Source organism: Diaphorina citri, unplaced genomic scaffold, assembly GCF_000475195.1.
Source record: "Diaphorina citri unplaced genomic scaffold, Diaci psyllid genome assembly version 1.1 scaffold730, whole genome shotgun sequence".
In the NCBI taxonomy this organism is placed as follows: Eukaryota; Metazoa; Arthropoda; class Insecta; order Hemiptera; family Psyllidae; genus Diaphorina; species Diaphorina citri.
In genome coordinates this window covers 73,173-95,366 of record NW_007378163.1, presented here as the reverse complement: position 1 = coordinate 95,366, position 22,194 = coordinate 73,173, and the positions used below count along the sequence as shown (strand labels likewise).

Here is a 22,194-nt window from a genome sequence, read left to right as displayed (position 1 = left end):
CCTCTGTGGTGATTTTTTTTTTTTACCTCTGCGGAAGTTTCCAGTTTTTCAAGAGCGCAAAATTTCAAAAACTGCAAAGACGTGGTTCGAGCCTGCGTCCTGCGTGATTTTTATTTTTCCGATTTGATTTTTGAGCTTTATTTCTTGAAAATTTCACTTATTTTCCTCCGTCCCTTACAAATTTGAGGACTGACCTGTCCATGAACTGTTCTAAATGCCTCAGGGAAAGACCAAAGTAAAAGCCAAGTTACCTGCCGGTGTCAAAGGCAAGTCAGTGCTCCGCGGGACTTACAAGAAAAGTAAGTTGTTCTCTGCTCATTTCTAGAGATGCCACTTGTAATCTTAATGTGAGTAACTTATAAATAATTCACTTTACTCATTCATATTACTCACTCCTTGATCCACCTCAAGGAAATGAATGTCTCTCGTTTGTCTAAAGCAGGGGTGCACAAACTCAAAGTGACCGCAGGCCGTATTGGACCTTAAAAGGTTGGCTGTGGGCCACATTCATTTGTAGATGGCATCTGATCTTAGGGGGGGAGGGGGGTACTTACCCCCTCCCTTAGTTTTAATGAAAATGAAACGAGATAAATAGCACTGCAGGCATTTTTTTTTTTATATATATATTTTCAAAAATAATGTGTCCGAAGCTCATTTGTTTTGACATATTTTTTGTTCCACCTTTCAAAAACACAGCCTGATCAAAGTTCAAAATCTACTGTGCTTATCAATTATTAATCTTTGAAGTACCTACCTAATTCTTAGATCCTCTTCTACACATTTTTTTCTCCACATTGAAGCTCTACTAAAAGGAACAAAATAAAGTAGAGAGCCGCAGGCAAAATTTTTGAAGAATTTGATCTACAACCTTTCAAAATAATGATAAAAACTCTCTTAACTTAAGACAGTTTTATTTTCTTCACATTTGTCTTTTGTTTTTGATTTTTTTTTTCTTAAAAATCAAAATGAGCTTGTGGGCAGCACAAAAAGAGCTGGCAGACCGCAGTTTGTGCACACCTGATCTAAAATCTTGTTTTCTCTGTGCATTACTTTGAACAGTGTAATTCTTTGTATTTCTTTTTGATTAGATCGTCCAGTTCAAGCTAAGAAAAACAAAAATCAAGAAGCAGCTAAAATTCAGAGAGCCATCTCAAAGAACGTCAACAAAGCTATTGAAGAGGAATTGAGATCTCGAGCAATCAGCAAAGAGAAAGAGAAAGAGAGAGAGAGAGAGAGAGAGAGAGAGAGAGAGAGAGGCTGAGTTACCAATTTTAGGTACCTACCTACATGGGCTTTTTTTTATTACAAATTGTATAGGTCCCAACTCATTTCATCATCATCTCATCTCTTTTTTTCCAACAAGTTTGAGAGAGGGAACTGTAAATGCTAAAGTCTTATGGTCCCAAAAACAAAGAGAAAAGCAAGACAGGATAGGAAAAAGCCAGCTGTTCCAAGATTGAACCTTATCTCTTTAGAATAAAATCTGCCTGGGTAGGAATCGAAACTGTGATCTAGGACTGACAAGGCAGATACTCTACCTTCAGTAATTATGCAGAAGTCATGTCCGTGGAAAAGAAAAGCTCCTTTTTGTATTCAACCTAACCCTATAATAACAATAATCACTGCTCTAATTGTGAAAACTCCTTCTTGCATTTAACCTAACCCTATAATAACCAGGGTCACTGCTTGTTTGTGCCAGTTCCTTTGGTAGCAATATTCTACGGACGTGACTTCTGCACTAGTACCCTACCTTCCAAGCTAACTAGGCTGGATTTTTCTTTGTTCTTCAGTGGTGTAGCGTGATTTAAATTTAATTCACATGTAGGGCACTCATTTCCATCACCATGCCTATTACTACATAATTCATGCACATGCTTCTTCATACATTGGCTTAGACAAGTATAAGTAGGTACCTACCTTCCCAGTTCCGTGAATCTGAATAGACTATAGAGGTGTTGAAATTTTGAGTGTATGGCTGCCTTACATGCCCTACATATAGATTATAGACTATGCCATCGTTATTCTTTATCTCATGGTCCAAGCTTAGGTTTTCGCCAGCCTAGTTAGCTTAGTTGGTAGTGCGTCTGCCTTGTAAGCGCTAGGCCGCGGGTTCGATTCCCGCCCGGGGCGGATTTTATCCTGATGGGATAATGTTCGTTCTCGGAATGGCTGGCTTTCTCCTATCCTGTCTTCCTTCTCTCTTCGATTTCGGGACGATAAGACCATAGCAGTTACAGTTCCCTCTGTCAAATCTCTTAAAAAAAAAAGCTTAGGTTTATCATCTTTGGTTTTTACCACTATTATATTGGTCTGGCTAGGGGACTATTATATTGGTCTGGCTAGGGGACGTTATACAGAGAGTACACTAGCGTCTTGCTGTGGGACTATAAACAGGGAGGAGAACAGCTAACCCTAACCAGCCCAGCTAGCTGGCAGTTTCAAAGGGTTCTCCCTGCTTTTAAAGAATAAGCACAAGTCCTCACGATGGTTGACTGCAGTTCAGGACGAGCTAATCTTTGAATCCCGTACTCCATTCACTCACTTTCCACTCAAGGATCTATTCTTTATATTTTCAGGTGAACGGTCGTTACGTCGGGATCTAGAATGTTCCCTCCTCCTAGTCAGTAGAGAGGACTCCGTTCACACTGCTCTGGAGAATGAACGGAGCTCCCTGTTTGAATCCAGTACTCCATTCACGCTAGACATTGCCCAGTCTGGAGAGAGAGAGAGAGAGAGAGAGAGAGAGAGGCTGGGTTACCAATTTTAGGTACTTACCTACATGGGCTTTTTTTTAATTACAAATTGTATATGTCCCAACTCATTTCATCATCATCTCTTCTCTTTTTTTCCAACAAGTTTGAAAGAGGGAACTGTAACTGCTAAGGTCTTATTGTCCCAAAAGCAAAGAGAGAAGCAAGACAGGATAGGAAAAAGCCAGCTGTTCCAAGATTGAACTTTATCTCTTTAGGATAAAATCTGCCCGGGTGGGAATTGAAACTGTGACCTAGCACTGACAAGGCAGATACTCTACCCTCTGTAATTAGCCCAGTCTGAAGACAGGAAATCACCTCTCTGGGTACGCGCTGTACTGGCCTTGTTCCGCTATTACTTCTAGACTAGCTGAATTCCTGGTGAGGACTTATAGACAAGCTGAATTCGTAATGAGGACTTCTATATTAGCTGAATTCCTGATGAGGACTTCCAAACTAGCTGAATTCCTGATGAGAACTGCTAGACTAGCTGAATTCCTGATGAGGACTTCTAGACTATTTGAATTCCTGATGAGGACTTCTAGATTAGCTGGATTCCTGATGAGGACTTCCAAACTAGCTGAATTCCTGATGAGAACTGCTAGACTAGCTGAATTCCTGATGAGGACTTCTAGCTTCTAGACTATTTGAATTCCTGATGAGGACTTCTAGACTAGCTGAATTCCTGATGAGGACTTCGAGACTAGCTGAATTCCTGATGAGGACTTCGAGACTAGCTGAATTCCTGATGAAGATGTCAAGATAAGCTGAATGCATTCCTGGTGAAGACTTCTAGACAAGCTGAATTCCTGATTAGGACTTCTAGATTAGCTGAATTCCTGATGAGGACTTCTAGACTAGCTGAATTCCTGATGAGGACTTCCAAACTAGCTGAATTCCTGATGAGAACTGCTAGACTAGCTGAATTGCTGATTAGGACTTCTAGACAAGCAGAATTCCCGACGAAAATTTCTGACTAGCTGAATTCCTGATGAGGACTGCTAGACAAGCTGAATTCCTGATGAGGACTTCAACCCTATAATAACCAGGGTCACTGCTTGTTTGTGCCAGTTCCTTTGGTAGCAATATTCCACGGACGTGACTTCTGCACAAGTACCCCACCTTCCAAGCTAACTAGGCTGGATTGTTCTTTGTTCTTAAGTGGTGTAGCATGATCTAAATTCACATGTTGGGCACTCATTTCCATCACCATGCCTATTACTACATAATTCATGCCCATGCTTCTTCATACATTGGCTTAGACAAGTATAAGTAGGTACCTACCTTCCCAGTTCCGTGAATCTGAATAGGCTATAGAGGTGTTGAAATTTTGAGTGTATGGCTGCCTTACATGCCCTGCAAATAGACTATGCCACTGTTATTCTTTATCTCATGGTCCAAGCTTAGGTTTATTTATCATCTTTGGTTTTTACCACTATTATATTGGTCTGGCTAGGGGACGTTATACAGAGAGTACCTACACTAGCGTCTGGCTGTGGGACTATAAACAGGGAGGAGAACAGCTAACCCTAACCAGCCTAGCATCAGGACGAGCCAATTAAACATGGCTAGAGACCATCACCCCGGTGTATGGCAGATACAAAAAGATGTCTTTTCTTCACTCTGCCAACACCATTCGGCGAAAGCTAAAGCGGCTACAACAACAACAACAACAACAACAACAACAACAACAACAACAACAACAACAACAACAACAACAACAACAACAACAACCAGCCTTTTGAATTGAAGCCTTGCTGCAGATCCAACCTACACTCAAATCATTTACCTTCCTTAGGTACTCGAGGGGATGTAAACTCAAAAACTCTGCTCTCACCAATTGTCAAACAGTTCTCTCACAACTGCCATGTTTCCTTCTATCACACGCCTGATCTACGATGGCCTCTCAACCGTCTTCTACCTCACCGATACAACGAGCTCATCGGCCTTCAACACATGAAGTTCTATTTGATTGACAACTGTGTTATTATAACTGGGTAAGCAAGCTAAGCACTAAGCATACATGCTGTAGTAATCCTTTAAAATACCATTTTGAAAGGAAAGAGCTCATCGGCCTTCAACACATGAAGTTCTATTTGATTGACAACTGTGTTATTATAACTGGGTAAGCAAGCTAAGCACTAAGCATACATACTGTAGTAATCCTTCAAAATACCACTTTGAAAGAAAAGAAAAAAAAATCCGATAAATTTACAGTTAATCTTTTCTACTATTATTCTATTTTTACCCAAATTGATTCGAAATTACATTTTGTTAACACATTGAGTGCTACATCTGGCAAATATGTTTCTTGGGAGTCAATCCTGTATCATATCTAATCTCTGAGGGCCCTCAAAGTGTTAATGAAAGCTCTTTAAGAGGTGTAGTATTAAAACATGAAATTACTTCTTGGTGATTGTTTACAAACCTCTTAAGGGGGGAAATAAAATCAAATCTCTAACTTACCCTAGAAGCCAATTCTTTGTAGATGTTCGTAATTGAGGAGCGCGCAGCAAGAAGGTCAAAAGTCGACTTTTGCCCTTTTTGCGTATACCGGCTTATTCGACGCGAAATTTTGTTCTCTACACAGCACAGAAATAATTATCTTCATATCTCGATTTTTCACGAAGTCACACGAAAAAATCCTTTTGTAAACACAACTACTTACCCAATTTTGTAATTAGTAGGAAAAACTTAAAATGCGATTTCCCGAAAACGCGATTTTGCTACATTTGCCCTTCCCTTCTTGCTGCGCGCCTCTCAATTGTAATAATTTTAAAATTTATTTGTAATAATTTTTGTATTAATTATTTCAAATATTCCATTTGTTGTGTTGAGTTCACTTAGCTTAGAGGGATTGCATTCTTATCTCTTTTTTTTATGCAATAATACACGTTCCTTTGTTTATTGAATTACCATTCATAAAATTCATAATGCAAATGAAAAAATACCCCTCATAAAAATATAAATTATTAGAATGTTTATAATGGCTTACCTTATTATTTTATAGTTGACTAGGGTTCTTAGTTGGGGATTATTATTTACACCGACTCGAGTTTCGCCTCACTCGTTGGCTTTTTCAAGATGACTGAGGTTGGTTTGTTGTTGTTTGCGTTTGTTTATACCTAATGCTTATCATAGGTAGGTTTCTCAGTAAGAAGGTACTACATACATATTATATTCAATTTTTTTCCCACAGAGCAAATCTGAGCGGTGATTACTTCACTAGTCGTCAGGATCGCTACATGATAATTCAGGATCACAAGCCATTGTCTGACTTTTTCGATGATTTATCCCGCGTCCTATGTAAGATCTCGTTTCAACTCACTCCAGACGGCAAGTTTATTCTGGATAAAGAGTTTCCCCTGAGTCCCGTATCTGTAACACAGAGAGGAGAGTATTTGAAGAGGTCGCGGAGTTTAGTTCTGGATATGTACGATGGGTATCGGACTAGAAACACCACTGCTGTCTCTCCAGGTATGTTCTAGCTTTATAGAGTTTATAGCTACCTAGATTTCTTTCTTTCTTTCTTTCTTTCTTTCTTTCTTTCTTTCTTTCTTTCTTTCTTTTAAAGGTTTAACATCGCCAGCCTAGTTAGCTTAGTTGGTAGTGCGTCTGTGCCCAGTCTGAAGACAGGAAATCACCTCTCTGGGTACGCGCTGTACTGGCCTTGTTCCGCTATTACTTCTAGACTAGCTGAATTCCTGATGACTTCCAAACTAGCTGAATTCCTGATGAGAACTGCTAGACTAGCTGAATTCCTGATGAGAACTTCTAGACAAGCTGAATTCCAGAGGAGGACTTCTATACTAGCTGAATTCCTGATGAGGACTTCTAGACTAGCTGAATTCCTGGTGAGGACTTATAGACAAGCTGAATTCGTAATGAGGACTTCTATATTAGCTGAATTCCTGATGAGAACTGCTAGACTAGCTGAATTCCTGATGAGAACTTCTAGACAAGCTGAATTCCAGAGGAGGACTTCTATACTAGCTGAATTCCTGATGAGGACTTCTAGACTAGCTGAATTCCTGATGAGGACTTCTAGAATAGCTGAATTCCTGATGAGAACTGCTAGACTAGCTGAATTCCTGACGAAAATTTCTAGAGAAACTGAATTCCTGTTGAGGACTTCTAGACTAGCAGAATTCCTGATGAGGACTTCTAGATTAGCTGAATTCCTGATGAGGACTTCTAGACCAGTTGGATTCCTGATGAGGACTTCTAGACTAGCTGAATTCCTCATGAGAACTGCTAGACAAGCTGAATTCCTGATGAGGACTTCTAGACTAGCTGAATTCCTGATGAGGACTTCGAGACTAGCTGAATTCCTGATGAAGACGTCAAGATAAGCTGAATATCCGCTAAGAACTAGTTTTTTCTGCGATAAAATAACTGCAAGTTATTACTTCCAAATTAGATTTGGTAGAAAAGAGAAATATTAGTTTATTAATAGAAAACTTCCCTTGGAAATTAATTTTAGAATACTGGATGCGAATCAGAAAAAAACGAGAGATTTCCTATCCTGTCTTCCTTCTCTCTTCGATTTCGGGACGATAAGACCATAGCAGTTACAGTTCCCTCTGTCAAACCCCCTAAAAAAATATATATATATCTGCCATGGTCTTTAGTTACCGTCCATTCTTCGACAATCTACCCGCCTTATTTCAACCTTACCCAGCCTGAGTGGGGCCGGTAAAAGCCAGCAGCTCGCGATTGTCCAGATGATCACCCAGCCGAAAATACTAACCATGCACAACGTTGCTTAACTTCAATGATCCATGGAACTGGTGCATTCAACCGCTGGCTTTATTATGTTGATAAACAGTCAGCTCGCAATAGAGGATATCAAGGCATTTGCAGCAATGCCAGCTTAAGTAGTCTTCTGCAGATTATGACGATGGGTCAGCTCCCTGGTTAGGGGTCACCTGTGCTCGCGTTGCACGCGGGAGACCCGGGCTCGATGGGGTCAAGAAATTTGTATCATGCAAATGATTGATTCCGTGACTGGCTGTTGCGGGGCCCACTCAGCCTCGTGAGGAAGTAGCTATGACATATAAATGCGCATAGCGACCGCTGCCAGCATGGTAGGGAAACATTGGATTTTAGGATTATTGAGATATTGGGAAAATCCTACAATGCTGCAGTGAGCCCCAAAGTTGTGACATAATAACACAAAGCAACTGCGTTTACATTATGTTAATAAACCCATTAAATACAAGAGACCTGGTTTAGAATACGGGAGTAGAGGGACTTTTTAGTCTCATTTGTATTTGCAATCGAAAAACGAGTACAAATTTTTGTCGATGGTGGGATTCGAACCCGGGACCTTCTCTATATTCTATTCTTACTAAGAACTTCTCATTTCAGCACTCTCTTCTACTCAACCACCCGACACCTGGCTGGCGCCACTCATCGAGCTACCTCCCCTACACATCCAGCTGGACTCACGTGTAACCAAACTCATCCTGTCTCTCGCACGTGATGGCTCGTGCGTGAGTTTGGGCACGGGGTATTTCAATCTCACGCAGGAGTACGTGAGAGCCATGCTGGATAAACCCCGAGTCAACTATTCCGTGCTCATGGCACATCCTACTGTACGTACTTCATCCCTTGAATAGAATATACCTTGTTTTATCCTGCCAGAATGAGACTGAAAAGACCAGCACCGAATGTCTTCGCCATAAAAATGATGTTCCACCAACCTCGGTGGTTTAGTAGTAACCTACTTACCTCGGTGGATCTAGAGGTTCCAATCCAAGTCAAGTCCATCTTCGCAAACACAATATTGTAGCAGCCGTCTGGGCTTTTGGACAAAGTTGAAAGAAAAACCTGCCCAAATAAGATACAGTCATAATGAATACACCAGGCCTATTAGCTACAAAGAGTTCCCAGTTGTTTGAAAAGGTTTCTGATTTCCATTTTCGTTGAGGCTAAAAAAGATAGAGCCAGCACCGACAGCTCGGTCGTTAGAGCATGGCTCGTACCTGTTCTTACGTCGCGGCGACCCGGTGCCGCGGGTTCGATTCCCGCCCAGGGCGGATTTTTCCCCGATGGGGAAACATTCGTTCCTGGATCGGCTGGCTTTCCTCTTTCCTGTCTTTCTTCTCTCTTCGCTCTCCGGGACGAAGGACCTAAAAAAATGAGTCAAAGTCCCTCTACCCTCTATCAATCCTCACAAAAAAAAAAGGTAGATCCTCTGGATCGACGCGACCGACAGTTGATCGACTATAATGGAGCAGTTGCAATCGGGAAAATATTATTAATAAAAGGTCGATTCCTTCGTAAAAAGTTGTGAAAAATCCAAATCTGGGGTCCAAAACTCCGAAAAAGTAATTTTAAAAGGTCAAAAATTCAATTTTTAATTGCTGTTCTAATGAAAAAGTTCAAAGAGTTGTGACATCAGATTTCACGTCAAAATGCGCAGAAACGCTTGCGCACAAACAAACGAAGCGAGAGTCATGAATTATGACGTCATCGCCTACGGGAGCGTATGCCGTGACGTCAAACTTCACGATTTACCGGTATTTTTTAGATCGATTTATCTCGGTATCTAGAAGTCGTAGAAGAAAAAGAAAAATTCCGTTGGTCCTCATTTTTCCTGCTCTATGACTTTGAAACATCACCCAAATAAGCGCAACTGATCTATTATGATTACTATTTGATGTAATCTTATATTATAAGAACAAGATCCATTCACTCATTCACATTTCACACACTGATCGCTCTATCTCGAGAACCACAACACCTAGAAAGCTGAAATTTGGTAGGAATATTCCTTTTATGGTCTAGGTGTGCAATAAGAAAGGATTTTCCGAAAATCTAAACCGATCCTGAGATATGACCAATTTTTGATCGCTAAAATCACCATAAGAAATACACAGAGTGCAGAGACTGCAAGAGAGAAAACTTTTCCTAAAAAAAAAAAAAAAAACTTTCTAGGTTCCTCTCTCAGTTTTGTGCAAACCGAACAAACCGGCATGCGCAAGCCAGTTTGTGCAAATGGCTTGAGCGTGACAACCCACCTTAAGGCTGGTCATTCACTGAACAGGTGCGACTGTCAGGTCCATCTGATAGTAAATGGCCAGCTTAAGGGCTTCAAAAATTATACCAATCTTTCACCTATGTATGTTCCCAGGTGAACGATCGTTACGTCGGGATGTAGAATGTCAGTAGTCAGTAGAGAGGACTCCGTTCACACTGCTCTGGATAATGAACGGAGCTTCCTATTTGAATCCAACATGATGCCGTTTATTTCATTCCTTAATTCCTAGCCGTTTCTGAGATATAAGCGTGGTTCGCAAATCACGAACCACCCTGTATACAGAGTGGTCAAGGTTGGGTGCACCCCACTGGTCTTGGCCATGGGAAAAAAAGGAGGCGAAAGTCAAGGATTTTTTAGGCAGTTTTCCCATGGGGACAGGGTGTTCCAGAACTTTTTTTTAGAAATATTGATATTCACGAGATCTTGTTTAGTGTTTCATAAATTTCAAAAAATGTTTTAGGTACCCTACATATTTTCTAGAGTACCTAAAAGGGTGTGAAAATAATGTTCAAATGTTTATTCATTTACAACTTAACACACAAATCAATTCAAAATATTGCCAGTCTAGTTAGCTTGGAGGGTAGCGCGTCTGCCTTGTAGGCGCTAGGTCGCGGGTTCGATTCCCGTCCGGGGTGAATTCTATTCTAAACAGATAAGATTCGTTCTCGGAACGGCCGACTTTCTCCTATCCTGTCTTCCTTCTCTCTTCGATTTCGGAACGATAAGATCCTAGTAGTTACAGTTCCCTCTATTAAACCTCTTAAGAAAAAAATCACCGCGTTAAAACTTTGAATCTCTTCGTTCGTTCAAACTTTTCCGTCAACAAATTTCACAAAAGGCGGAACTTCGGAACTTGTCCATCCGGTATATTTAAATTTTCCTCGTGTGAATGGAAAAAACCTTGTGTGTCACCTATCACACTCATGTCAAGAAAAACCCTATCCTTCTATATCAGGGATTTCCAACTAGCGGCCCGCCAGACAATTTTTGTGGCCCGCAAAGCTTTTTGGGTGGGTCCCATCCGGCTTCATTTTCGTTCTTTTTACTATGAGGTGGACTCCGAAAAACTGGAGCACCCACATCTTCCCCTCGTTAAAATCCTGAATACGGGCCTGTTCCCCTGATGTGTATGTGGCCCGCGAAGTACCTGCCTATGTAGCATGTGGCCCGCATACACACGGAAGTTGGAAATCCCTGCTCTATATCCTTCTATATACATATCCTTTTCCTTTATACCAATCATATGTACATATATCCTTACTTCTATACATATCTTATAGCCTTTTCCTTTCTATCAAACATATGTACATAGGTATATCCTTGTTTTATACATAATATATCTTATAGCCTTTTCCTTTCTATCAAACATATGTACATATATCCTTGCTTTATACATAATATATCTTATAGTCTTTTCCTCCAACCTCATGGCCAAAAAGGCTTCAATTATTCGTAATTTTCCCCCATCGACATATTCAAATTGATACGCCATCCACTTTTGAATGGAAAAGTTTTTTTGTTCGAACGAAAGTTATTTCGCTTTTTTTCGTAGTGGTCTGAATTGTGAATTTTAGCATTCGAAAATTTTGCGTTTACCTACCTGTCTTTTTTTTATTATTTATTTTTATTTTTTATTTGTCACCTTGAATATACAGAGTAAACGTGTTTTTAGCTTCACCAAGTGTTGTGGTATATTCTGGTAGGTATAACCTAACCAATAAGAAAGAAAAGAAACTTGTATTCAACAGTCCCATTAGTGCAGTTGCTAATAAGGCATTGGATTTACAACCGAGGGGACTGTGGTTCGAATCCGAGAAGCGACAAAATATTCGAAACCAAGGAAAACCATTTGTAAGAATAAGTTAAAACAAATTAGTTCTTTTGTAACAGTTAACTAAATCAATATAAATATAATCAATAAAATTATTTAATAATTCAATGAACTAAAAACCCCTACAAAAACCATCTCAGCGCTTGTGCAAACCGAACAAACCGGCATGCGCAAGCCAGTTTGTGCAAATGGCTTGAGCGTGACAACCCACCTTAAGGCTGGTCATTCACTACCTATCAGGTATGCCTGAACAGGTGCGACTGTCAGGTCCATCTGATAGTAAATGGCCAGCTTAAGGGCTTCAAAAATTATACCAAGCTTTCACCTATGTATATTCCCAGGTGAACGATCGTTACGTCGGGATGTAGAATGTTAGTAGTCAGTAGAGAGGACTCCGTTCACACTGCTCTGGATAATGAACGGAGCTCCCTATTTGAATCCCAGACGTTAATGGTACCACACCAGTCCAACCACCAGGTCCGACATTTATTTAAAAATGTCAGGTCCGGTAGTCAGGCTGTTGTAGTAATACATGGCTTTAATTAAGGGGGATTTAAATGAATACATTTGGTTTCTAAATTTGGTAGATTTTATTTAGTGTTGAGTGTTGTTGTGAGTGCCACAATTTCATCTATTTCACTTCATCTTCAATTCCACAGGCTAACGGGTTCCTGGGGGCCCGTGGGGCGGCAGGCGGCATTCCGTACGCCTACACAGCTCTGGCGGCGCGGTTCCTGTCCCGGGTTTCCAATCTGAAGGTCGCCATGTTCGAGTATGTGCGGTCCGGGTGGACGTATCATGCGAAGGGTCTGTGGTATTCCGAATCCCCGGGGTCCAAACCTGTGCTGACGCTCATTGGGTCTCCCAATTTCGGTAAGTGGAGCCGTATTTTATTTTGTGACTTTTTTTAGTCATTATACGAAATTTCTCTTTGGAATAGTTTGGACTAGCAGCGGGTGTGGTGGCGCCATTACGTCCAAACTAGTCCAAAGAGAAATTTTGTGTGATAACTAAAAAAAAAAGTGATGTAATAAAATACCTACGGCCTATCCGTGGCCTCTTGTTTCAGGTATCTACTATCTACGTTAAAAATATTAATAAACAATAAGGTTTCTCTAGAGGGAACCGTAATAACGGAGGTCTTATCTTCCCGAAGTCGAAGAGAAAAGGACAAGATAGGAAAAAGCCAGCCGTTCCGAGAACGAAACTTAACTGCCGGTTTCCACAATTTATTATTATTATTATTTTTTTTTAACAATACTTTCCATTTATTTATACAATAATAATTCAATAACAGGTATTATTACATTAGCGCTTACGCTCTATCTCTCAAGGAATCCTCACATTGGAGGAAAAAGAGAGCGAGAGAGAGAGAGAGAGAGAGAGAGAGAGAGAGAGAGGAGTTGAATGTAAAAAGGAATGCTTTCTATGTCGGTTAAAATTCTCATCTACCCGTCATCTCTCTCTCTCTCTCTCTCTCTCTCTCTCTCTCTCTCCCTTGACTGTTCGAGGTTGGTAATATTCATTAATGAAGCTTGTTGAGAATGTTGTGTACTCACTATTATTATTAATAGCTGTTAATAAAGTCATAATGACCTAATCATCTAATGTCTCTAATGAATGACACAAGCTATTTCCGAGAAACTATATGTATAGTTATGTACATACATCGCTTATGTACCTACATAGATTCTTTTACATAAGGCCAGCCTAGTTAGCTTGGTTGGTAGCGCGTCTGCCTTGGAAGCGCTAGGCCGCGGGTTCGATTCCCGCCCGGGGCGGATTTTATCCTGAAGGAATAAGGTTCGTTCTCGGAACCGCTGGCTTTTTCCTATCTGTCTTCCTTCTGTCTTCGATTTCGGGACGATAAAACCCTAGTAGTTACAGTTCCCTCTATTAAACCTCTTAAGAAAAAAATCACCGCGTTAAAACTTTGAATCTCTTCGTTCGTTCAAACTTCTCCGTCAACAAATTTCACAAAAGGCGGAACTTCGGAACTTGTCCATCCGGTATATTTAAATTTTCCTCGTGTGAATGGAAAAAACCTCGTGTGTCACCTATCACACTCGTGTCAAGAAAAACCCTATCCTTCTATATCAGGGATTTCCAACTAGCGGGCCCGCCAGACAATTTTTGTGGCCCGCAAAGCTTTTTGGGTGGGCGTCATGTTATATTGTTTCTATTTGAGGAATAATAAGAAGAGAGTACAATTATCATTTAAACACTTTGGTATTTAACATTTATTTTATCACAATTAATAGCTTTTTACACGAGTAACACGAGTCTTATATGTGTATGTGGCCCGCGAAGTACCTGCCTATGTAGCATGTGGCCCGCATACACACGGAAGTTGGAAATCCCTGCTCTATATCCTTCTTTATACATATCCTTGTCCTTTATATACCAATCATATGTACATATGTATATCCTACTTCTATACATATCTTATAGCCTTTTCCTTTCTATCAAACATATGTACATATATCCTTGTTTTATACATAATATAGGTATCTTATAGTCTTTTCCTTCAACCTCATGGCCAAAAAGGCTTCAATTATTCGTAATTTTCCCCCATCGACATATTCAAATTGATACGCCATCCACTTTTGAATGGAAAAGTTTTTTTGTTCGAACGAAAATTGTTTCGCTTTTTTTCGTAGTGGTCTGATGGGAAATTTTTTTTTTTGTGCCGAAAATTTGTTGTTTTTTTTTTTTTTTTTTTTTTTTTTTTTTCGTTGTGGTCTGAATTGTGAATTTTAATTCGAAAATTTGCGTTTACATACCTGCCTTTTGTATTTTACTTTTTATTATTTTATTTCTTATCGGTTACCCAGAATATACCTACATAGTAAAAAAAAAACGTTGTTTTTTAGCTTTACCAAGTGTTGTGGTATAGCTAGGTCGCGGGTTCGATTCCCGCCCGGGGCGGATTTTATCCTGCTGGGATAATGTTCGTTCTCGGAACGGCAGGCTTTCTCCTATCCTGTCTTCCTTCTCTCTTCGATTTCGGGGCGATTAGACCATAGCAGTTACAGCTCCCTCTGTCAAACCTCTTAAAAAAAGAAGACAGGATAGGAGAAAGCCTGCCGTTCCGAGAACGAACATTATCCCAGCAGGATAAAATCCGCCCCGGGCGGGAATCGAACCCGCGACCTAGCGGTCTGCCTTGTAAGCGCTAGGCCGCGGGTTCGATTCCCGCCCGGGGCGGATTTTATCCTGCTGGGATAGTGTTCGTTCTCGGAACGGCAGGCTTTCTCATATCCTGTCTTCCTTCTCTCTTCGATTTCGGAACGATAAGACCATAGCAGTTACAGCTCCCTCTGTCAAACCTCTTAAAAAAAGAGAAAAAAAAGAAGAAGACAGGATAGGAGAAAGCCAGCCGTTCCGAGAACGAACCTTATCTGTTTAGGATAAAATCCCCCCGGGCGGGAATCGAACCCGCGATCCAGCACTTCCAAGGTAGACGCGCTACCAACCAAGCTAACTAGGCTTTGCATTAGGTATGTAAACGGGGAATGATGTGTCCTAGATTCTCTTCACGTCTAACATATTGAAATCTGTTCGACCTCTATCTATATTCAGGGTGTATGTATTCGACCTATATCTACATACAGGGTGTATGTATTCGACCTATATCTTCATACAGGGTGTATGTATTCGACCTATATCTTCATACAGGGTGTATGTATTCGACCTATATCTCCATACAGGGTGTATGTATTCGACCTATATCTCCATACAGGGTGTATGTATTCGACCTATATCTTCATACAGGGTGTTCAACCTTAACTGTAAGTCGGACAATCTTGAAAGTCACGCCAGTCGATTCCTCGTCAAAAATTACATAAGAGAGATTGCTTAGTGGACCCTAAAAGTGCACGGGGACTTTTACGGGGTAAAAAACTGATTTTAATTTCCTATGGGGCACTTTGAACGCCCTGTTTCGACCTATATCTTCATACAGGGTGTATGTATTCGACCTATATCTTCATACAGGGTGTATGTATTCGACCTATATCTTCATACAGGGAGTTCAACCTTAACTGTAAGTCGGACAATCTTGAAAGTTACGCCAGTCGATTCCTCGTCAAAAATTACATAAGAGAGAATGCTTAGTGGACCCTAAAAGTGCACTGGGACTTTTCCGGGGTAAAAAACTGATTTTACGGGTTAATTTCCTAGGGGGCATTTTTAACGCCCTGTATATCTATATACAGAGTGGTCAAGGTTGGGTTCACCCCACTGGTCTTGGCCATGGCTCGGTGCACCCTCTTTTTTTTTGTGTGAATAACTTGATAAAAAGACTCGAAAAATAGGAGGCGAAAGTCAAGGATTTTTAGGCAGTTTTCCCATGGGGACAGGGTGTTCCAGAACTTTTTACTTTCCTTATCCTATAGGAAGGAAAGTAATGTAATCCGGTCAAATTTTCGATGGTCAGTTTTTAGTGCCAAAACACGTTTTAATGTCCCTAGAGCCTAAATCCAAAGTTTCAGCCATTGGTCCGTGCGTGTGTCTGTAAATGACAGAGGGAACTGTAACTGCTATGGTCTTATCGTCCCGAAATCGAAGAGAGAAGGAAGGCAGGATAGGAGGAAAGCCAGCCGTTCCGAGAGCGAACATTATCCCATCAGGATAAAATCCGCCCCGGGCGGGAATCGAACCCGCGGCCTAGCGCTTACAAGGCAGACGCGCCACCAACCAAGCTAACTAGGCTGGCTCCGCTAAAATTTGAAGATCCATATAAAAGTACAGGAAATTTTAAGCTACTGACTAGCTGACTACTGATCTAGTGGTAAAATTAAAAGAAAAAAAGAATCAAACGTAATGTTGAAGTTTCGTTTCTATTCACCCCACTGTTTCTATTCACCCCGTTTTACTGTACCTACGATATTGCAAATAACTTTTCCTTTTCGTTTGGTTTTGTCTCCTCAGGTCGTTGAACTTAGGCTCAATTGCTTCCTCAGATTCAGACAAGGATAGTCCGGAGGCCAAGCAGTCCGTGCCGGAAGACAACATCAACGTTGTTATCAGGTAAGCGTTGTGCGATTATTTTACAGTAGAACCTCGATTAATTCAACTAATTGGGACCGAGGGTAGTTGAAATTATCGAGGTTCTGCATAAAAGTTGAAATAATCGAAATTCCGTATAAAACAATGAAGCTAGGGCCAAATTTAGTGATACGAAAGAACGAAATAGGGGAAAAAATACTCTTTTATTTTGAAATTAAATAAAACAAACAAATAACACGTCTTCGATATCTTTTTCCTCGTCATTAGTCTCATTATTTGAACACTTTCAATGATCTCTTCCTCTGATAAAGTCGGATTTCCTTGAAAGACAGGAAAAAACCTCGATTTTTGGAGTTGAAATAATAGAGAATTGATATAATGGAGGTTGAAATAATCGAGGTTCTACTGTATTTACTAGCAGGTTGAAGGTTCTTCGCCACGGAAATTCGATCATAAATCGAGATCGGTTTATATTTCGGAAAAATCCTCTCTAATTGCACACCTCTAGAAAGCACCTTTTCCCTTTTCCACCTAAAACGCTTTCAAAGGAGATTTTTTTAGGGGCGTTTTAAAATATAACTAGGTACATATGTACCTATTTACATAATTAAAACAGCTTGTCATTTTTCATCCTTGTCCCACAGATGTCGACCCCTGAGCAAGAAGGAGATAGATGAAAATGATCCCGGAGTTGTACAATTCCCAGGGGGAGGCCAGATTCTGGTGAGTATAAAATGTTCCTTGAGCAAGAAGGAGATAGATGAAAATGATCCCGGAGTTGTACAATTCCCAGGGGGAGGCCAGATTCTGGTGAGTATAAAATGTTCCTTACAAAGAACTAGCCAACCAGCCTGGTCAGCTTGGTTGGTAGCGCGTCTGCCTTGTTAAGTGCTAGGCCGTGGGCTCGATTCCCGCCGTGGGCGGATTTTATCCTGTACAGATAAAGTTCGTTTTTGGAACGGCTGGCTTTTTCCTATCTTGTCTTCCTTCTTTCTTGCAACCTCCGTGGCCAAGTGGGTATCACACTAGGTTTGCATGCCGAAGGTCCCGGGTTCAATTCCCAGTAGGGTCAAAATGTTTTCGGCTCTGTGCTTGAAGTTCGGGGAGCACTCAGCCTCGTGAGGACAATTGAGTAGCTACTTTAATCGAGTAGCAACCAGTGGCGACATTATCAGTGCAAAAAGATGATTGAAATATGGAAATTGATTGCAAAGGAGGCACTTAGTAATGTTGTGATATCCACAAAAGCTGTGAAAAAGCTCTGTGCTTGAAGTTCGGGGAGCACTCAGCCTCGTGAGGACAATTGAGTAGCTACTTTAATCGAGTAGCAACCAGTGGCGACATTATCAGTGTAAAAAGATGATTGAAATATGGAAACTGATTGCAAAGGAGGCACTTAGTAATGTTGTGATATCCACAAAAGCTGTGAAAAAGCTCTACTTTACCACAAAGAATTTGAGATAATTTGATTTGTCTTCCTTCTCTCTTCGATTTCGGGGCGATAAGTTACAGTACCTTAGCAGTTACGGTTCCCTCTGTCAAAACTCTTCAAAAAAAAAAAGCTACCTATTTTATTATTCTACTCTATTCTCAATCCGTAAGTGAACCCTTTTTGAACCCAAAATTACCGAGACTCAACTCGTTAAAAAAAAGGTCAGTGGGACTCCATCCGATGACTCTTTTCTCTCCCCTATTCTCTTCTCAGCTGTCTGGTTTGGACTCGATCATTCACGGCGACAACGGTCCGAAAACCAAACAGTTCTCGTTCAACGTTGTCTTCGAGCCTCGTGCATCCCAACCCGATGTGTTCCTCTACTCCGGCATGACAAGGCTCGTCCAGATGGCCATTGAGGGGTTCAGCACGACCTGCTTCTGTTACGGACAGACCGGGAGCGGCAAGACGCACACGCTCACCGGGCCGCCGGGTATGGTAAGTGTGGACACGGCCTTGGAAGCGAATTTTTTTTTAAATCCAAAAAAACGTGCCGATGTGTTCCTCTACTCCGGCATGACAAGGCTCGTCCAGATGGCCATTGAGGGGTTCAGCACGACCTGCTTCTGTTACGGACAGACGGGGAGCGGCAAGACGCACACGCTCACCGGGCCCCCGGGCATGGTAAGTGTGGACACGGCCTTGGAAGCGAATTTTTTTTTTTGAAATCCAAAAAAACGTTGAAATACCCAATAATAGTAAAAACAACGCCAGGAATTAAACCCTGGAAGTGACGTTCGAGGCGCATTGACATACGTCGCGGCGGTTCTTGGTCTGCTATTAAAATAGTAAGCAACGTCAATGGGTGACCATTCGTCCAAAGATGTTCGTCTGCGGCTGATCTTTCCGACACCATTCAGGATGAGCGAGTTGTTGTTTAAGAGTTTTGACAGAACTGTAACTGTTTAAGAGTTTTGACAGAACTGTAACTGTTTAAGAGTTTTGCAGAACGGTAACTTGCTATGGTCTTATCGTCCCGAACTCGGAAGAGAGAAGGAAGGCAGATAGGAGGAAAGCAGCCGTTCCGAAGAGACGAACATTATCCCATCAGGATAAAATCCCCACCGGGCGGGAATCGAACCCGCGGCCTTAGCGCTGAAACGCCGTATGTTATAATCTGGACACGCTTGGAAGCGAATTTTTTTTTAAATTCCATGACGTGGAAATCCCATAATTTAGTAAAACACGCCAGGAATTACTGAAAGTACGTCGAGGGCGATGACAATCCGTAGCGCTTACAAGGCAGACGCCACTACCAATTAAGCTAACTAGGCTGGCCACTCGCCTCTCTTAACATTTCATTTGTCATTTCCGTTTTTCCAGTTCAACAGAAAGAAGCCGCCGATCCTTTCCATCCAGATCACGGGATTATATTTCGCTCCTTCCTCTATCTGTTCTCTCTACTACAAGGAGACAGACAAGATATTCACTATGTACTCAAAGTACGACTTCCTCGAGATCTATAACGAAAAGGTGAAACTGGACTAGGGATAAAAAGGTTCTTGAGCCATCGACTATACGATAGAATGTATTAAATTGTTCCCCCAGGATCACTGAAATTCACGCTTATAGGTAACTAAGAATCATAATTACTACGTCGCCTCCATTGGTAGGACATGGTGCTGCTATCTCTTCAGCCTTGAGAGTAGGGTTGAAATAACCCTTTGATGAAAACAAAAATATAGCGACCCACAAAAAATTCTGATCCTAGTCTTTCTGATTGTTCTCGTGTCAACCCAGCACACTGAATGAGATTATGGGAATATTTTGTCTCCTCTCTCTCCCATCTGATGAGAGACATATTCTTCGGGATGGGGCATCCTACGACACAGACCACAGGAAGTCTAGTACCTACAGAAGCTGTTGCTACAAAATGAAAATGGTGATGAAACATTCATCTTTTTTTTTAGTTAAACTTTATAAACATGTTTTTTTTTTTGTCAGCTCCCATGGGCGTAGTGGTCACTGCGCTCGCCTTGCACGCGGGAGACCCGGGTCGATTCCCGGCAGGGGGTCAAGAAATTTGTTATCATCCAAATGATTGATTCCGTGACTGGCTGTTGCGGGGCCCACTCAGCCTCGTGAGGAAAATGAGTAGCTATGACATAATTATAATGCGCATAGCGACCGGTGCCAGCATGGTAGGTAAAACATTGGATTTTAGGGATTATTGAGATATTGGGAAAATCCTACAATGCCTGCAGTGGAGCCAAAAGTTGTAACAAAAAAAAACAAAAAAACGCCTTTTTATTTTTTTTTTTTTTTTTTTTTTTTTAGTGTGGCCTAACGTCTAGGTATAACGTATATTAATATTTTCCACTTTTTCCCGGGCAGGTAATCGATCTCCTCAACAACACCAAACGCTCTCTGCCGGTCCGATGGTCGAAAAAGTCGCGCAGTTTCTTCGTCGAGAATCTGTTCACGGTAGATTGCGAGGAGTTAGATGATCTCTTGGCCGTACTGGAGGAGGGAATGCGAAACCGTGCCATAGGGGCTCACAATATGAATGAACACTCTAGCCGTAGTCATACCATGCTCACGATTAACATTACATCGGAACAACTGGTGAGTACGGCCAGCCACTCACTATCAGATAGACCTGACAGGTACGGCTGAAAAGGTCCGTCTGTCAGGTCTACCTGATAGTTAGTGGCTGGTCTAAGGCTAAAAACAGTGTGGAGCTAAGAACAAAGCGCACAGAGCATTGAGCATGTAGATTGTATAGGGAAGAGACGATACAGAGAAGCAACGACTTAAAATCGCACAGAGCTGAGGGCAAAAAGTTCTATGCTCTCCTCTCTTTTTGCTCTCTTTTTAGCCTAAATCGGTGTATTTTAGACTAAATGTTCTTTTTAGTCTAAATCCTGAACTTCTTCCCTTTTCGCTTTCGGGACGATAAGGCCTCAACAGTTGGAGTTCCCTCTACGAAAACTTTGAAAAAAGTCTGATGGCCCTTTAGCAGCCCTTTTTCATAGTAGGTTAGTAGAAGGTATATAAGTAAGAACTTTTTTTTCGTTTTCCAGATGGATAACGGAGTCTACATAACAAAGTCAGGGAAAATCAACTTCGTGGACCTGGCGGGAAGTGAGATGACGAAGAAAACTCACAGCGAGGGGAAAACTCTGCGGGAAGCCAACAACATCAACAAGAGTCTGATGGTACTCGGTAAGAAACTTATAGCATATGGTTGGAAACTGAGCACTGAGGTTATTTTTTTTAATTCAACACGTTGGCTGCCAAAGCATATGATGACGAAGAAAACTCACAGCGAGGGGAAAACTCTGCGGGAAGCCAACAACATCAACAAGAGTCTGATGGTACTCGGTAAGAAACTTACAGCATATGGTTGGAAACTGAGCACTGAGGTTATTTTTTTAATTCAACACGTTGGCTGCCAAAGCATATTCTATGATGTTTACCCATAGGCCTCCGTGTATGGAAATGACACGAAAATTAATTCTTGTGGATTTTTCTTCATCAAACATATAGCACACTTTCCTTCAGAGGTGCTCCATTCAGAAAACCTTTTAAAATACTTAAGCGCCTAGTGAGCGCGAACGTGGTTATTAGAGCGCGGGACCCAGGTCCTGTGCTGGACTCCGAACAATGGGAGCATCGAACCCGCAACCTAGCGCTTACATAGAGTAAGTCTATTCCAATTCTATCCACAGGCTATTGCATATCCTCACTGAGTGACCCGAAGAAAAGGACAGGTCATATCCCATACCGTGATTCTAAACTCACCAAACTTCTGGCCGATAGTTTGGCGGGAAGTGGCGTTACTCTCATGGTAAGATTTAGAACTCTTCTGGTAGGATTTAGAACTGCTGAGTGGAACTTGGCCTGACGCACTGCTACGGATGTGGGTCAAAGTAGGATAGCGCGGTCAAATTTTGACTTGGCGCAGCGGAGCGCTATTTTTTTTATTATTATTATTATTATTATTTTTTTTTTTTTTTGGTGCCCTACCCGTACCGATGCTGTGTCCTGGTGTTCGCGCAGATTACATCGTTCAACAAGGTAACGATGCTTTATTTTTTGCCGCCACCTTTGTTGAGTAGAAATG

General features: G+C 41.4%; 3 protein-coding genes across 4 annotated transcripts in view; all 3 read left to right on the top strand.

Moving 5' to 3' along the window:
- The first annotated feature begins 2,576 nt into the window (after positions 1-2,576).
- Positions 2,577-7,260, top strand: LOC113468425. Of its 2 annotated transcripts, none has more exons than XM_026825321.1 (2): positions 2,577-2,706; positions 6,369-7,260. In XM_026825321.1, the coding sequence occupies exon 2, from the start codon at positions 6,458-6,460 to the stop codon at positions 7,100-7,102; it is 645 nt and encodes a 214-aa protein (XP_026681122.1). In that variant the 5' UTR covers positions 2,577-2,706; positions 6,369-6,457; the 3' UTR covers positions 7,103-7,260. The 2 variants fall into 2 exon arrangements, with proteins under 2 accessions (XP_026681122.1, XP_026681121.1); XM_026825320.1 differs by having other exon boundaries at positions 2,577-2,717; positions 6,380-7,260.
- Positions 4,102-12,715, top strand: LOC103511596 (CDP-diacylglycerol--glycerol-3-phosphate 3-phosphatidyltransferase, mitochondrial). Its single transcript, XM_008476324.1, has 6 exons — positions 4,102-4,108; positions 4,549-4,747; positions 5,950-6,227; positions 8,121-8,347; positions 12,286-12,523; positions 12,696-12,715. Exons 1-6 carry the CDS (start codon positions 4,102-4,104, stop codon positions 12,713-12,715), a joined length of 969 nt encoding a protein of 322 aa, XP_008474546.1.
- A 3,165-nt stretch (positions 12,716-15,880) lies between these two features.
- LOC103511595 (kinesin-like protein KIF12) overlaps positions 15,881-22,194 on the top strand; it is a 25,939-nt gene continuing 19,625 nt past the window's right edge. The window contains 9 exon segments of the mRNA XM_026825318.1: positions 15,881-15,888; positions 16,559-16,657; positions 17,281-17,446; positions 18,342-18,566; positions 19,460-19,573; positions 19,575-19,601; positions 20,463-20,693; positions 21,152-21,293; positions 21,800-21,918. Of these exon segments, the coding sequence (XP_026681119.1) occupies positions 15,881-15,888; positions 16,559-16,657; positions 17,281-17,446; positions 18,342-18,566; positions 19,460-19,573; positions 19,575-19,601; positions 20,463-20,693; positions 21,152-21,293; positions 21,800-21,918 (1,131 nt within the window).